Consider the following 17,684-nt stretch of genomic DNA (forward strand, 5'->3'; position numbering starts at 1 on the left):
TTTCCCTCCTTGAATGCCAGATTTATCCTAGTCTTGCAGATTGGAAGAACTAGCAATTGTTTGCTGTGTAGTTATGATCCGTAATACTTTCTCACCAGCTGACTGGGAACACTTTTGCTGTACTTCCTTGTAAATCTCCTTTAAAAAAGAGGTCAGATGTTGAAGAGCAGTTATTGACTTGGGGGCACATGATTACAATCACAAAATAATAGTGTTCGTTGCTTGAATGTGTGTGTTAAATGCTGAAGAAACTGTTTAGACTCAGCCAGTATTGGCTTTATTTTTAGATGAGCTGTTCCTTTTTCTAATGACCTGACTAATAGAATAATTAATGGCAAACATTCCAATTTCTTTCCCAACTGGCTACAAGTGTGGTGGAGTTTAGATAGCCCTTATTTTTTCCATTTTGAACTGTAGTAGTGATCGGAAGGCGAAATAGTTACTTGCTGCACATCTCATACTGAGGTTTATAGTAATAGATGTTTTAAGATTGCCGTTCACCTACCAGACTGATTTTTCTGGTTTCTTCTCGCTGCCTTTCCCTTCCAAGAAACGACATAACCAGAAGCTGCGTATGGTCATTGTCGACACTATGTGCCTTAGTTTCTCTCTGATGGTCCCTGTGATGCAGGTAGCACAGGTATCTGTTTTAATCAATGACACCTGAGGATAAGAGGAAAAGGTGTGTCCTCTTAAAGCAGCAATTACCTCCTTGCTAACCCCTTACAAGGTGTTTCAGTGTCTAGCATGTAATTCTGGTGGAGCCCGCTGGTACGGCAGAGATGAGCAGAGCACTCTTTGTTCATGGGAGCAACTCTGTGTTGGTTAATGTTTCTGAGGCAGCTGGCGGAAAGCTGAGTCTATGGAGTGGAAATGCTAAGATCTGTCATCGTCCCTTCGAGCAGCCAAGAAGGGGAGAAAAGGAGAGGGCAGTCCTGTCCCAGCAGACTGCAGCAAACTAGCAGATGGCAGGGAAAGAAAAGAAGCTGCTGTATGTGGAGTAGCAGGAAGACAAAATAGCTGCAGTGTGTCATCCTAACACGGTATGTTAGGATGCTGTGTTCGTCTGTGGTGAAACTTCTGAATCTTGCAGTGCCGTGGCTCAGGCTTCCTAATGGAAATACAAGGGTGTTGCAGGGCAATTATTTTTTTGATGTCTGCAGTAATGATATGAGTCTCCAGCTTTTCAAGAATGTGGGCTAACTAACCTGGTGCCTCTAACCAGGGATACCTTTGATACCTCAGTCAAACCCTGCAGTTGTAAAGTGGCAGCAGAATGAGGGTGAGCTGCTCTTCCCATGCCCAATGTTACAAGAGTGCAGCTTTGCCCTTATGATGCGTTATTGCGTTGTATGTACTCATCACCTGGAGCTTCAGTCACGTTTCTGCAAGCACACGTAAGCTTTCTAGAGGGGAGAACAAATAGGTCCACTTCGCTGAGCAGCTCTGGACTGTTTCAGGGTACAAATATTGCATCTAGTTGTTAGAACTGAAATGTTCCTGATTCCTCAAGGGACTCTTCTCAGCTTCTTCATGATTGTGTTATCGTCTGTGTCAATTCATACCACAGTATGATAATTACAAAGAAAACCTGGGTACAATAAGAATGTTACACTGGTGATTTAGAAGGGTGTTTCTTCGTGTCAGCCATTGAACTGCTGTCACCAATGTGGCATAAGACAGCACTCTGCCCTCTGAAGTATCAAACGAGACGTAAGCGAGATATCATGGCCCTGTGTTGTTACTGAAGGTGTAGTAGTACTTTTGACCCTGAATGCTTGTGGCTCTGTCTGCCTATCAGAGAAAAGCTGAACAGAGCCGTCCGGGCCAAGCACATTTTGGACACGTTCAGGTGCCTGTCGGTGGTGATGGACACCACCTTGGGTTTTCAGAAGCATCTGGACGGCTCCGTCACTTGGTTCCTGTGCAGTAGCACATCTGACTTCCTCAGGCTACAAAATTTCCTCTTTGCATCTTTGAGCACTTATGTATAGTTGAACATCTGTCTTCATATTCTGAACTAAATTATGATGTTCCTACATCTCCAACTTTTTTTCCCTGCAAATTTCTGCCTCCACTCTTCATGTCTTAACTTTCTGTGTAGTGACTGTGAAAGCACTGCTTGTGTTATGTCCTCAAGGTAGTGGATTTATGGGGGTTTAGAGGCGGCTAGAATGCACAGTCTCAAGTACTCTGAAAAATTTGGCGTATCTTTATACCTTTGAAAAGGTAATAATAGACATATCATGGAGAACTGTGTTTGATTACAATTTCTCTTTAATGATGTAGTGACTTTTAAAGTTTTTAAAGGATGATATTAATGCTAGTGAATCCACAGTGTTTTCTTAATCTATATAAATTTTACCATGAAAAGACTTCTTCATGATTTCAGTTACTGTTTCCAGCTGGAGTAATAGGGTATTGTGGTGACTGGGGAATGAGCTAATTTCTGCTGTTGTGCTCTGTCTATGAAGAGGAGCTAATTTGTATTTTCCTCATTGGTTGTCAAGCTCTAGAAAGATTGTGGAGTCAAGAGAGACTGATGCTACCCACTTGTGTTACATCAGATCTCATACTATTTTTTAACATCTCTGTAGCTGGTGGCAAAGAATTTGGAGAGAGAGAGATAGATTAAAATTTCAGTGAGCAATAAGGTTCTGACATTTTGATGTCCCAGGAGCTCTGCATTGTCATGCTGGAAACAGCTATCTGTTCCTAGACTTAGCAGCAGCAGAGTAAGGCACGGGTACTGCACTTCGCCTACATGGGGGTGATGGGAACCATGAGGTAGTTAGGCAGCAAAGAGGAATTAGTGCTGTATTTTTGCCAAGAACCTTCAACTGCACGTTACAAACATCATCCCAGTGGAAAGGGACAATATTTCATCTTTTTCACTGTGCTTATAGAACCTGGCATCAGTGGTGAAAGGTTCACAGGGTAGTTAAAAGCTCCTCAGATTAATTACTACAGACCTATTGTGCCATGGGGATGCGTGTTGAGCAAATGATAACTCACGGTTTGAAAGTCGGGGCTTATATGTTCAATTTATTGCTCTGTCACCTATTATGGGAATGTTGGAAGTCACTTAATTGTCACTTCATTGTGAGTTAGTTTATCATTTTGTAAAAGAATAGTACTTGCCTCAGTCACAGATGAGCAACTAGTTTTAGATTAAGCCTTCTCTAGTGTAACGGCAGTCTGGCATAGACATGTATTAGCTCAATTAAAGGAATTAAAGGAAGTATTATAGTATAACAGCAGTAGTAGTAAAGTACATTAGTATTTATAATGCACGTAGCATATATTGGTATTTATAGTAGTCCAGTTACGGCACTGTGGAGTTCAGGGTAGATGAACCGCTGCAGTGGGATTTGTAGACTCTGCTGAACTGTGTGGGTGTGTGAACTTGAGCTAGCTAATTCAGGAGTGGCTTAGACGCTTTTTACGTTGCAATTACTGAAGTGATTTGGACGTAATTTGCATCTGAACAGGCGGTGTGGTGTTGTGATAAACAGCAGGGCAGTGAAATCATAGTATATTGCATCATGTCCTTGAGGTACATGCCATGCAACCAGTTGTGTTCATTTGCACCAGGGGTATTGCATGGTGCCGCCTCTTCAAAAGCACCTGTGCTTTTGGGAGCAAATTTCGCATTTTATTTGATTGCAGGGTACTTGCAATTTCCCATCCTCTTGCGAATGAACAACCAGCAAGAACTCTCAGCACTCTGGGGTGTTTTAAATGAGATTGTGCGGTCGCTGATCAATGCAGGGGGTGGATTGGTTGTTATATCAACTTGCATTAGACTACTTGGAGGGAGCTTTATTTTAGCAGGCTCTGTTTGGAACAGAGAGTTTAGGTCGAGTAATTCAGAATTTGGAATCTAACAGGTACTGGGGCCTATATTTTTTATTTTAATATTTTTATTTTCTTGTCAGCCTATCTTGGAGCATCCATTAGTTTGTTTTTTTTCCCATTCAGTTTTTTCTTTGAATCAATTTTCTTCAGTTGTTTTCAACTTACTGGGTACAGTGTAAAATAGAAAATGCAGTCCACCCCCCAAGAGTAACTTACTATAGTTGCAATTAATACTTTCGGTGGTGCATGAAGTGCAAGGCACTTTCAGAGATGGTGTGTTTGATGGAGCAACTTCACGGACAAGATGCTCTTAGCATACCTTGACTGATCCAAGAAAGATGATTTTTCAAAGAAGGGTTTATCTTGGAGAAGGGATTAGAAGTCTGCCCTACTAGCTCTGTAGTATCAGTGCAGTTACTCATTTTCCACGGGGAATGATTCTGGCCAATAAGTTGGCATTGTTGCAAAACAACAAAATACAGCTTCAGCTCTCTCCTTTGCAACTGCTCATTGCAGACTGATAGCACTTTATAAATACTGCAGTAGTTTGGGGTCACCAATTCAGATGAAGTTCAAAGTTGGTCTATATCTACCTCTTTGCAGTTCTAAATTCATATAGCACTGGCACTTGTTTCAGTTAAATATTCAGCATATATTTGCTGTTACATTCTCTGTAGCTATCCTTGGTAACAGCTTGTTGGCTCAGAGCCTTTCCAAGAGCTCTTGCACTCACAGCAGTATTTTTTTATTGGAAGGTAGATTGATTACAGGTGGATACTGCATTTTGTTCTGAATTCTTTGGAAGAAGGATGAATGTATTGGAGGCAGTTTCTTCCTGCGTATAACATCATTCTGGTCCATTAAAAGTAAATTAGGTATGCAAGTGCCCATTTTAACAATTGATTTCATAAAGGGAAAAATTTGCCTTCCTAATAAGCAACTTATGTGTCAATATTCACTACCACCCATCCCCATTCCAATTTTCCTTTTGGCTGTCTTGCTCACCTTGTTTATGTATCTGTCAAATAAGAGACTGAAAATGCTGAAAGTGGAAAGATCTTCTTTTAAGTCAACAATGCTTCCGGCACACCTTGGGTGGACAGAGCAGAAAACAGGTAGTGCATATTTCTCTATTTAAAAAAAAAAAAAAAAAAAATTGCCTCTAATTAGGCATCAGGAAACTCAGGACCTAGTCAGTGTCAGATGCCAAGGAAGTTACTTTATCTTGGCTTCCACCCCAAGGTTTCCTGGATGTAACATCCAGTTGCAGACAGTACTTTCAGCATTCTAACATAGCTACAAATATCTGCAGATTTAGAAATATACGGAATCAAAATGGGGTGTGGCTCCCTGAGGATAGTAATCATCTTCCACGGTTTATCAAGAAACAGCCTGTTCATCTGCCAGGTGACTGAGACAGGTCACCTGTGGCTAACATGACCGGAGCACCTGGAATTGTCTGCCCCTAGCGTCATCTGTTATATGGTTATGTGACGGAGTGAGTACTACCACACGTGTCACAGATGGAGAGAAAACTGCTCAAGACCACAGACAGTGCCCTTTTTTGGAGGTGGTACAAGGCCTTGGTGATCCCTGGTTAGCAATGTTCTGCTTAGACCGCCACACTGTGAATATTTACTCGTTGTATTAAAGGCCGTACATAATTGGGAACAGCAAGTGATAGGAGCAGAGTACATGCAGAAACCAGCTGCTCGCATTAGATTACGCAGTGGGCTGAGTTTAAGCTTGTAGACTGTGTCTATCTGCAGGAAGCCAAGTGGCTTGGATTGCCTCATGTCTGAGAGCTAGTTTTGTCTAAGAGATGGCTGTGTCCACAGTGCATATCCTTGGCTAGAGGGGTCTCCTCTGGCCACCAGATGGTATCTCTGTGGCCTGAAGATACAATGATCATTATGTGCGTTTTTTCCAAGTACAGTGTTTAAAAAATGTGAGATCCATCCCACCAGAAGGATAAGGTTATGCATCACATGACTTGGGACATGGTGGGAGGCCATGTGGGGTTGCAGAACCTATTGGGAGACTGCCAGAGGAATGGATAAGAAGCAGGGAGCCAAACCCTGTGTAAGGTCATCCATGCCGACTCTTGGGAGCAAGTGGTGATGGGCGAGAACAGTGTTCCCAGACCTATGTCCACATACTGGTTTGGAGCTCTACAAAAGAGAACCTGGGAGCAAACTAGCAGTTAAGCAGTGCTGGTGATCAGCAGCCTGGAGCTTGCTCCCTGCCCTAGTACTGTGTGAAAATGTGGACATACCTGTAGGATGTTTTGAGGCAAGCTTTTCACAGGAAGCACTTGGATACATGTGTGGTAGGAGACTGCACCTTTAGGAAATGTCTGTAAGACTAGTAGAAATTGGAAATCCCAGTCTTCATCAGGATCCCAGTTTCCTTAAAGAGAAGAAAAAGAGTGTCCCAGAATTGGAGCCTTTCTGCCTGCTCTGGCAGGGTGAGGCAAGAGTCTCTGCTGTTTCCATGCCTAGATGAGCACCCATCTTTCATCCTGCTGGTTGCAGAGTGAGAGAAGCGTTGAGCTCCAGTACTTCAGCACAGGGCTCCCTGTGAGCTGGTACCTCAGAAGGAGGAGGAAGGGGGTCCTTTAGAATCCATGAATTCTCCCGATATAAACAAAACTGCTTTCTCATAGACAAAGAGGAATTCGTTTGGCAAAAATTCGAACATTAAGTGCAGTTTCTGGAAGTGTTTATACTTTGTTCCTTGAAAAAGGCAACAGACTAAATATTGTTGATAGTACTGCAGTGTTCAGCACTTGCAAGGAGGGGCAGAAGGTCTGGGATGATCTTCCACTGGGAAAGTATTTTCAGAGTAACTTCAGTTACAATTTCATGTCCAAAACAGTCATTGGAAGGATTTTTAGATGCTTTGGGAGCTGTACTTCACTGTTCAAAAGCAGACTCCCTTTGCTGCTTCTCCATGCAGGGGAGTAGCGCCGTGGTATTCAGAGTGGCACGAGACCCTGCCGTCTGTCACTGCTAACTGTGGTGGGGATGCCCAGCCTGTTTCACTAGCCCTTATGTCCTCAACATCTGTTTCAGGAGGGGAACGTGCTTGCGGGGTCTTGTTCCGCTGAGCACAGTAGTCAGCAGTGCTGTGTGTAATACCAGCATTTCCCCCTCCTCACCAGTAAGGATACTGGAGGAGATGGTGGAGTTCTCATCTCAACTCCAGGCTTCCTGGCTTTTCTCTGATGCAGGTGGATGTTGTATCAGTTCCTCTTTGGAAAGTTATTTCACTAGTCATATGGGTTTACTTCTGAAGGAAGAGTAGAGGTGAAGTGTGCAGTGCTCTGACTGAGCTACACTGGTTGAAAGCAGACTGCATTGCCCAGGTTGGACCTGGCGATCCTCTGGTTGATGTATTCCCCTTGGTAAACAAGATGACTTCTACGATACACTGTATGTTTTCCTCTAGTATACACACCTTGCTTGGCATGCCCAAGTCCTAGTTCAATGGAGTAATAGTTAACCAGGAGAGGAACATGAAGCTACAAGTTTTGTTCTTTCCAGTGCAATTCTAGAGAGACTTCTGTAATCAATGTGAAATATCAACTTAATATTAATGGGGACTAATTGAATTCAGATTGACTGATTGTTTTTTTTCCCCTTTTCTCTTCCCTTCTGTCACCTTAATAACATGATCTATTAAATCTTGCAGCAAACCAGGTAGGGATTTTTGCTGTTAGGTAATTATCGGTTCAGCAAGGTGTGTTGTTATGTGATTTCTCAGGTACGTAAAAGTCAACATAGTATAGATTTGTTTCACTAATTAGAAAAAAAACTAACTAGGTATTAATGACACGAAATTATATTTTACTCTATGGTTGTGTGTTAAAGCTCCAAATATCTCATGATTTGATGTTAGCACTACATGTCAATGATAAGCTGCCCTTGAAATATATTAATTACATAGCATAAAGGTAACTTCCACTTATTGTCACGCAAAATTGTATTTCAGCGGAGCGGTGCTGATGGATATTTGCATGGGGATTCATGTAATAGATTCTGTTTTCCAGCATTAAATTTATGCATATTATAACAAACTGTCTCATTTTATCTCAGATGTGCAAGAATGGTTTTGCAATACCAATTTCACTTATTAAGTTGACAACTTATTTATTAAAATGCAGGGTTAGAGTCCAAATATGACCCTGTATTGGGGCTGTTAAACACTGGTGATGTTTTCAAGAAATAGCTTGTTTTGCAGAATTTCTTCTAACATTGTACTTCTTTCTTTCTCTATTATCTATAAAACCCGGAGTCTATAAGGACCCCTTGGTGGGGTAATTTCTGTGAAGCGCATGGGTGTTTGTGCCTGTAAGAGTTTTCTTACAGCAATCTTGTTTACAATAGTCTTTTCTTACAGTAGTCAAAGTATTTTAGAACATTAATGGGAAGCTCTTAATTTACTGCTTAGCTGTTTTCACTGAATTTACATATACATAGAGATTAACTATTGACAGTGTTCGTGCACGAAAATGTAAATGTTGCTGTATTTGAAATTTTGTTATTAAACTCAGTATCAGAAACTCTAAAGAGGCAAGCTGTGGGGAAAAAAAAAATGGTTTTCTTGCTTTTGGGGGCATTTTTAAAATTGGTTATTCCAGTTTAGAGGAGTTCACTGATCCTTTTGTAATGTATGGGAGCCATATCTCTTTGCAGCTTCTGGGTTTTGGGAGAGTTTGAGGAGCCTGATCAGATAACAAAGATAAAACTCTTGCCATGATTCACTGCATTTTGTCAACGGCTGCCTATCAAGTCCAGTGTGATTATGTTTCTCAGGAAAAAGCAGAACTGTTCTATAATAAAGAATAAAATTTTAAATAAGGAAAAATCGGCAAGGGGCAGATGCACTCTCTCTTTTTAGCTTCTTTTTGGGAGTACTTTCTTAAAGGCTTCCTAGGCCATCTTATCCATAAACAAGAAGTTGAGGGCTGCTGGTTTGCTCCTTGTGTGTGGCAGAGCGAGAGAATGGTTAACGCAAATGGCTTTCAATTTTTATCAGTTTTGCTGCTGAGGAGTCTGGATTACGGCAAGCGTGGCTATTGTCAGGAAAACAGCTGTAGGAAAACAGCATCTTTTGAACCTGAGAGCTGGAATTCAGAGACCATTTGTTTTTTGAAGATACGCATTTGGATGTAGATTGCTGGTGTGTGGATGCAGACTGGTATGAGTTAGCTGCTAGTAATGTAGTAAACTGCCTGTAGGAGTAAGGAGCTGATGGTACTCTTCAGGTAGTAATTGGTGAGGTTCTTAACTGAAGGCTGTGCATGAGTACTTTTAATTTTTTTTAAAACCTAAACAAAATGTTTGGTTTTGCCCTTCTCAGCCCTGTGTAGCTGAAATGTCTGTATAAGACTGAGCTGGGTTCTGTTCTGGCTGATGCATTGCAAACATGTACTTAGAGAAAGGTTTAGAGGACAGACTGTTTTTAACCCATGTAGTGACACAGGGTTGACTTTCTGCTTGCATCTTGAGTAGACTGGGCTGGCAGTGAGGAAGAATTGTGTAGAAAGAATAGATTTCAATAGGATCCCTTGAAAAAGTAGTCCTGCTATTCTTTCATGCCAGGCTACAGGGTTTTTTTGATTTTTTTTTTTTTTTTTAACAAAGCTATGCAAGTCAGATGTGGACTTTCACATACCGTTATATTAATTAAAGGGTTGCAAATACAGCATGTTAACATAGTATTAGGGTAAAAAAAACCCTGTACTTTGAACATGAGCAGTCTCATTTGCGTTCACAGCAGGTAGCCTCCATCACTGCAGCCCTGGCTCTGGGCTCTCTGCCCTTCTCCCTGGTGGTCTGTACCCCAGGCAGAGACAAAGCGGTGCTGCCTTGGGCTATGCTGGTGTTGCTCCTCGGTTAGAGGTATTGCTGCTGCGTGGATGGCGGTTGCTTGCATTTGTGGGGTGTGAAATCAGTGCCACAATCCTCAGGCTAGTGAGAATGCCCCATTTGTGAATTGGCTTGAAGCCAGGCTTCAGCATGGCAGGAGTGCAGGGAAGCAGTCCTGCATCGCTGGGTGCTGAGCTCCACTCAACTCCCCTATGTTAAAAAGCACAGGTGTAATAGGATCCATGGGGACCCAGCATTGCTGTGCTTTCACTTCGAAGAGCCAAGAGCATGCCCGTGTCATATCACTGTCTTATTTTCTCTGTAGTCTTGTTTTCCTCTAGAATAAGAATACCATCTAAGAAAGGATTTTGTGTTTTTACAAAAAGCAGTCTAAAAGAAAGAGAAGAAATTTGGGTGATGGCCAGAGCCCTGACAAATCCTCAAGAGCCCTGGGGGACCCCTAGTCCAGGGGCCCCACTAAGGTTCATCCCAGCACCAGCAGTACCCGTTCTGTGTGGAGGGGATACCCGCACTTGTCTCTGCTCTGGGGTGCACCTCAGCCCTACCTTGTCACCTTGTCTCCAGCCTTGTCCCCTGCAACATCCATCCTGCTGTCAGTCCTGCAAAGGTGGCCCTGCTGCTCCCGACTGAAACCCAGCAGGAGATGCTGGGCACCAGTGGGAAGCACTTTTGCAAATTTCTGTCTTTCAACAACAGGTTCATTTGTATTGATTACCTTCTGTAGATATTCAGAGGCAGTTGGTGGCTCCCTCTATGTCACCATGAACAGCGCGACAGCCGCTACTGCATATTGTGCAAGATGTTTTTGTCTTGTTGCACCAGAGTAGATGAAAAGCTTCAAGATGTGCTATGGGGGAAAATCCTAAAGTATCAGAAAAATTCAAGTGAGCTGACAGTGTAACAAGAACAACAGAATTTGTAAATGTGGATGTTCAAAGTGAATAATGCAACGAGTGAAGTGCAGCTAAGTAATGCTGCAGAGGGCTTTTTGATTAGAAATTGGAAATTTCTTCTTTAAAGGAGCATTGCTCAATTAAAAGTTAATTGCAATTGTTTTCTTTTAAAGTATGCATATATAATCTCAGATATAATGTAAGCGGTGAATGTGGTCTTTATACACTGCAGGAGAAGCTGAAACTCGAGTGGCTTGACACACGCTTTCAACTCTGCTTTGTAATTGCCTTCAGAAAGGTACATAAAATCTCTGCCTGGTTCCTGCTCTGTTCAATTGAGTGATGATACCTAGAGCCTGATTCTTCAGTGCCTTGAAATCATGACTAAAGTGCTGTGAAAATGCACATTAGTGTAAATCATTTGAAGGCCTATAATTTTAAAATGCTTTGCCCTTCACCATTTGTGCTATTTATTTTTTTTGCATCTAATAATTTTGCTTAGAGAATTTATTCCGTTTCCTTTTTAGCTCACGACTTGGCCCAACAGTGCAGTGTTTGGGCTTCTAGGAAGACATGGGAGTTTAATAGGAGTTAAAATAAATTTATGTCCTTTAAATATAAAATAGCATCTAAATTGGTCTGAACATGCCTTTGAAAGGTGATCTATGCATATATTGTTTAATTTGAGCTAGAACTGTATTACTGACTTTCAGAATTGCTGTGTGCAGGTACAGATGCATTTGTGCCCAGTCGTGTGTGTGCACGCATACTTTATAAAAGAAAGAAATGAAGGAATCTGGATTGATTATTTATCCTTGGTGTCTATTATGTCTTGCTTGAAGGGATCTCTCTTGCTTAAAAGGATCTCTCAGCTGCTTCTGGCTCCAGTGGAGGATGCCATGTTACAGCAATAGCCTTTTCACTGCTGAGACAGGACAGAGCTGAGATATGGTCTGAGGTTGTCCAGTTCTGGAACTTGTCCTTGGGAGCTGATAACTGATGGTTAGAATGGCTTGGGGCTGTATTAAGACATATAATTGTATGCTTTATATGTATATTATATGCTGGGGCACTTTGTCGCCTGTGGGAATGTGAAAGGTGGATAGAGAAAAGAATAGGAAAGTATCTTCTTCCTTAAATAAGGGAGGTGGTTTAGTGGTAAACTGTGTTTTAGGAATGAATGTGTAGATTATGCATGTGTGAACATACTTAGACTTTTTTTGTCTCAATTTTTAATAAAATATGTTGAGATGGGCAATTTCAATACTTTCAAGGTTAAAGAAATTGAGCTTGTCAGACAGCTTTAATGCCAGTGTCTGTAAGAGGCAATGTTACCTCTTAGGCTAGGAGAGGTCACCACATGGCTCCACAGCAGCATTTAATTTAAGGTGTAGCATGTCAAACGTGCTGGTAGCAGAAAAATTTAAAATATAGCATTTGACTTAGAATTTAAAGCGACCTCCCTGCACTGGGCCTTTTTTTTTTTTTTAAACTAATGTTTTTGCCTCAAGCCTGCCATGACCTGGAGGAGATAAGACAGCACTTCTGTGCTTCTAGAAGATAGTTCGGGTTAAGGAGTATTATAAACAGCAGTTTGCCTGTGTCCTGCTGCCTCTTCCCAGCTGTATCGTGAGAAGAGGTGAGGGAAGCTGCTTACTCTGAGCAAGCAGCTGTGCCTCCCCAGTTCCCGCCTGCTGCCCCGGAGTTGGGGAGAGCCGGAGGCGGCTCCGCGTGTCTGCAGGTGACAGCCAGCAGTGTGCCTGACAGTCTGCTGCGCCCGCCGATTCCAGGCGGGTTTCACTCTGTCTCACAGAAAGCATCTTATCCTCCTTGGCTTTTTGTTTTAGGGTACCTCAAAAGCTCCTAGAAAAGTATAAGCTGTTTGTGCTTTATAGCAAGGAAAGGAAGCGTGCGAAGTATTAATTGGTCTTTTATTGAACAGGGCCTTATGATAAAAGATCAGAACTGGGGAGAAAAAATTCTGTGTGTGTGATGACCCAAACCACAGCTGTATGCCACTTGGCGGTCCTTGCTCCTGGAGCATTGTGCTTTAGACAAATAGGTTCAAAGTGTCTAACTGTCTGACCCGGTGTGATAAAATCCTGCACTGGGTGAAGTCTGGAGCGTGGGTCCCTCTGTACCATCCTCGTCTGTCTGCCCTGGAGGTAGTCGCATGTCCTTGCCGTGCTCCCCTGCAGCCTGGAGTGATGCTAACTTTTGCTCCTGTCCTTGCAGTCTGAGCGACGAGAGGCAAACATGGCCCAGGCGCCAACTGATCCAAGTAATGTGGAAACTGCCGACCCAGAGGAGAGTTCTCCAAATATGATAGTCTACAGAAAGGTAAGGATTTGGAGCTGTTTGCAAAAATCTCTTCTTACGTGGTTGGCTTGTAAAAGGATCCCATGCCCCTTTTGAAGTCAAAGGTATGTTTCGGGCTGCTTGGATGCATAGCTGAAATAGTTCTCAGGAAAGTGGTTATTGAAAACTATAGCGTTCGAGAGCTCGAAAGTCTTAATCTCTTGAGTGGAAGCATTTAAGCTTGTTTGTATAAAATATTTGATGACAGACTAATAACTTGAAACGTATAACTTCTTGTCAATAGTTATGACGTGATTTTTAGCTAATTGTTCAAGTTTACTAAGTCTACCTAGAACAATTGTATGTACCTTCCAAGTTTTATCACACTAAGCATAAAGCAGCAAACATACAACAATCAGTGCATTTTTTTCTATTTTCATATTGTGTTTTTTGTTGCATAATTTACAGTTTGATTCTTTGCAGGTAGTTGTTGTTACTTCCCATTGCATTGCTTAAATTAAAAAAGAGAAACCACTCAAGTGCTAGTGAAAAATGAATGAGACAAAGGTAAAATAACAGCAATGCATGATCTCAAAGAACATTCTTTCACCATGATAAAATGTCTTATTCTGAAGTACTTTGGGGGTAGTATAAAAGATGAAGGAAAGCAATCTATTGACCTATTTGCTAAGGCATTGTTTTACTCTGGGGTAGGTGTATCTGTTATCTATGAAATTGAGTCTCTTTGTAATTTAATGAAATCGTGTAAATATATTTTATTTAGCCTGCAAAGTGTTTCTTATGTAGCATGCGAAAGTGCTGTATGGTTCTGACAAAAATAAAATTTCTTGCATGGCTCAAATAAGCTATCATTCTGTTAACTCAAGAGCTACAATGCTAGCTCAAATCAAGTTTCCTTGTGTAGTACGATCCTGGATAAAATTTATATTTTCACTCATTTTTACACCTTACAAAATAGCTATAAATAACTAAAATGTGTTGGGTGTACATAGTACTGTTTTCTGCTTGCGTGACTGCAATCTTGATGACTTTCATATGCTGAGAAAATAATTTAGGTTTCATATAGAGCATAAGTTGTTTAAAGTGTTACTTTTTGATAACCGTAATTTTGGTTTAGTTGTTGCATATTTGGTTTGGAATCTGGAATTGTTAACATGGGAAAATTTTCTGGGTAATGTGTAGGCTTGTTTGTTTTGAATGTGTTATGAACACACTTCAGCTGCTAATTTGGAAGTAGCAGTAGTGGGTTAGTCAGATTATCTTTTTAGAACCTGTTTGCTGAGAGGTCCAGCACCCCAGCAGGTTGAAGCAGGTATGGGATATGAAAGAAGTTTCTCGTATGATCTAAAATTAGGGCATGAAATCTGTGACTCTGCAGAGAATCAACTTACCTGTTCTTGAAAACATTATGTTTTATTTGAATGTCCCTCACTTCCTATTCATCTCATGGCATTTTTACTTAAAGACTTCTCCATTTCTTTGCCTTTTAGTGTTCCATTATTTTTGCTGTAGAATAAAGCTTGCAAGTTCTGTGGTATCAACCGGGAACGTACTCATACCATTTGATTCATCTCTCCTTACTGGTGTTCCTCAGATGTCAGTATTATCAGCCCTTCTAATATAGTCATCTGTCAAAATACATAGTTATCTTTTACAATAGCATGCCTCAGCATTGTTCAGTAATGCTGTATTCTGTATTGTCAACATTAAGCTAATGCATGTCTGTCGGTTTTTTTTTGTTGAGGGTTTTTGTTGCTTTTATGAATAGGGTTAATATTACCTATTCTTCAAAGTTAATTTCCATTGGTGATTGACTTTCTAAATCTAATTTACTGTTTGATATTAGTTAATGTATTACACATCAATTATATGTTCCTTAGTGTTGAGAAATCGTATGCAAAATCTGAGACAAGACTTTTATTCTCTTGATTATCTCTCCTCTCTCCAAATGAGTGTTTAGCTCTTCATCTCTCATTTCCTTTCAAATGGCTTGATTGCCAGTAATGAATGAGAAAAACACTGCACTGGACTCCCTGAAATACAGAACACAATCTGCCAGCATACCGTACAGTTCAGGGTTGGAGTTGTGTCACAGTAAAAGAAAAGGTTTGCTTCTCATAGCCGGGATCCTGAGATGCAATTGTTGATCCCTGTAAGGAAGAAGAAATAAGTGTGGGCTTCAGTAATGGGACCACAGTAATTCCTGCTGTGTCAACTGTTTTGTTGCTTGTCATAACTGTCACATTTGTGGGTTTTAAGGGAGGAAAGCCCTACAAGTACAACCCCAAATTGTTCATGCTTTCTTTACTGAGACTCGCTGAGGTCTATTTGAAGTTCATAAGCCAAGAAGGTGGTTGTGGTAGCCTGGTTTTCTTTATGATCACTAGTGAGAAATACACGCATCTAAAGGACAAATCAGATCTTAGGTGGTGCTGAGTGTCCTGTTGGAGCAACCTTTGTCTGTGTTGGTTTTTTTGGTTTTTTTTTGTTTGTTCTGTTTGTGTTTGTTTGAGAAAAGCCTAGAACAGGCTGTTCTCTTTACTTAGGTAGGTAAAACTAAGTGGGATGGATTTTGGCCATGCAGAACAAAATAAACTAATTTATTTTGACTCCAATTAGTTTGTGATATTCTCTATGGACTCCTGCAAGCAAATGGATTCTAACTGCTTTGATTGCTACAGCAGATGGTCTCAATGAGATAAGTCTTATTTTCTTCTACCTTCAGGGTTAACCTTTTGGGGGCTGATATTTATCAAATTGTGAGGCATGTTATTTTTTTAATCCAAAATGTTCAATGTTGCCCTGCTGTTTTAGAAGACATCTGTGTGTGAATTAGGTAGTGCAGATGCACTCATTAGGGGAAGTAGTGTTTAGGGTGTGATTTGCCTCACCTTACACTTGTTAAAATGAATTGTACCCTAAATGACATGAGCTGTATTGACTAGGTCTCCATTGACTATCATGGGTGCCTCGACACCTAGCTGTCAGGTACTTCTGTCAGATGGTAGACTTCTATAATTAAGCGAGCTGCATCCCACTCCTAGGATTTGTGCTTCCTCTCATCTCTCTGTATGTCTCGGTACTTAGCCCTGGGCTGGTTATAAAGCTATGAGTAGTGCCGCAGTAAGGATGTGCTGTCATTTATCTTGTGTGGCATAGTGATATCCAACAAAAAATTTAAGGGCGCTGCAGAAATTGCATTGCCATTTAAGTACTGCTCTGCAAGTAAAATGTAGGAACCATGTTTTTTTAATCGGTCTGGCTGCACCTGGAGAAGATGCTGATGTATTTTTTGTTGGGATTACTACTGGAAGAGTGGTATGCAGTGCTTAAAAAGACTGTTTGAAATGCGCTACCCTCCTTTTCATGGGAGCAGGTAATGTCAATACATAAGGGCTTCTGTGGAAGTGAGTGACATCCCAGTCCTCACTTCAGTCTGTGAGCATTGTGTGGGTGCTGCAGCACGGGAGGAAAAAAATGCAATAAAAAGCCAGTGAGAGGAGAAAAACACACTCCAAGCAAACAGTAACAGAAAATATAAATTGATTTTAAATGCCTGTCACATTCCCTTGAAATCCAGCCACCCTTGATTGCCTTTCCGGCTTCCAAGTGCTGGGTGCTATGTCCTAGGGGCCCTTTGGCTCATCATTCCAATAATCCAGGTCTGAAAATTCACCTTCTGCAGACTGTATTGAAAGACAAATGGTTCATGGACTGGTTCTGGCACCAGACCTATTTTGGTAACAGGTTGCCTAATAATTTGGCAAATCAAATCTTCTCATGGAAAGGATGGTGGAAAATTGTCATGTCACTGAAAGAAAAGAAAAATCAAAATAATTAGAGCTTGACTAAATAAAAACTGAAGATACCAATAAGGAAGAATTGTTTAGGAGTACCTGGGGAATATAGCAAGAAGGATGAAAACACAGAAATGAAAATCTAGATTGGATAGCAAGGCATACTTGTTCCTGAGAGAGATCTCTTAGGATGGGGAAGAGTTTGCAAACTGTACTGTTAGAGATGTTTAGAACCACTGTGAGCACGCATGCTCTGAGGGATATTAAAGGGTATCGTCAAAGAATTGAACTGGATTATCGGATGGTACGTTTCCATCTCTGCTTAATTTTGCCAGACATATATTCTATATCTGCCTGCTAACATTGGCATTTAGTGAGTTAAATTTTGAATTTTTATGGTTACTTTTTGTAAATCCTTTGAACAAGCAGGAAAATCTAATTTTCAAAGGCAATTACTGTTTTAGGTAAATGCAATACAAACTTGCAGCTGCCATAAGATGCTTTCAGAAAAATCTGAGTTGTTTGCTACCTTCAGTGCTTGGCAGCCTTACCCTCTTTTTAAATGCTGGTATAAGATCTGAATTGTAATCATTTAAAAAAAAAAAAAAAGCAATCTTACAGTAGCAGCTTTTCTCCAGGGAGATTCCAGGGTTCCAGCTGTGGCAAATAGCTGGAGTGTTGCTATCAGACCGGGTCCAACGTGGTGATAGGATGGGAAATAGGAGAACACGCAGTTGCGAAGACAGATGTATGCATGCAAAAAATGTATGGACCACAAAGCAGGAAGATGGGGGAAGAGACTGTTGTTAAAATTAGCTGTTCAGATAAAAAAAACATAATGCTCCTATTGGGAGCTAGTCAGAAGACCAAGACTACTGTTTGTTTGCTTTTAAGTTGTCCGAAAAAGAACCTGAAAAACTATC

The 17,684-nt window shown here is 41.1% G+C and overlaps 1 protein-coding gene across 5 annotated transcripts in view; it reads left to right on the forward strand.

Annotated features, from left to right (window-relative positions):
- Nucleotides 1–12,903: 12,903 nt before the first annotated feature.
- Nucleotides 12,904–17,684, forward strand: part of RGS6 (regulator of G protein signaling 6) — a gene marked incomplete at its 3' end in the record, with an annotated part of 267,826 nt that continues 263,045 nt past the window's right edge. For 3 of the 5 annotated variants that reach the window (XM_082316773.1, XM_082316774.1, XM_082316775.1), the window contains exon 1: nucleotides 12,929–12,985. In XM_082316773.1, the coding sequence (XP_082172899.1) occupies nucleotides 12,968–12,985 (18 nt within the window). In that variant the 5' untranslated portion in view covers nucleotides 12,929–12,967. Of the gene's footprint in view, nucleotides 12,986–17,684 lie in introns of all 5 variants that reach the window. The other 2 variants (XM_082316771.1, XM_082316772.1) reach the window with 1 other exon arrangement.

The sequence above is a fragment of the Platalea leucorodia genome, assembly GCF_965183815.1.
Source record: "Platalea leucorodia genome assembly, chromosome: 7".
Lineage (NCBI taxonomy): Eukaryota > Metazoa > Chordata > Aves > Pelecaniformes > Threskiornithidae > Platalea > Platalea leucorodia.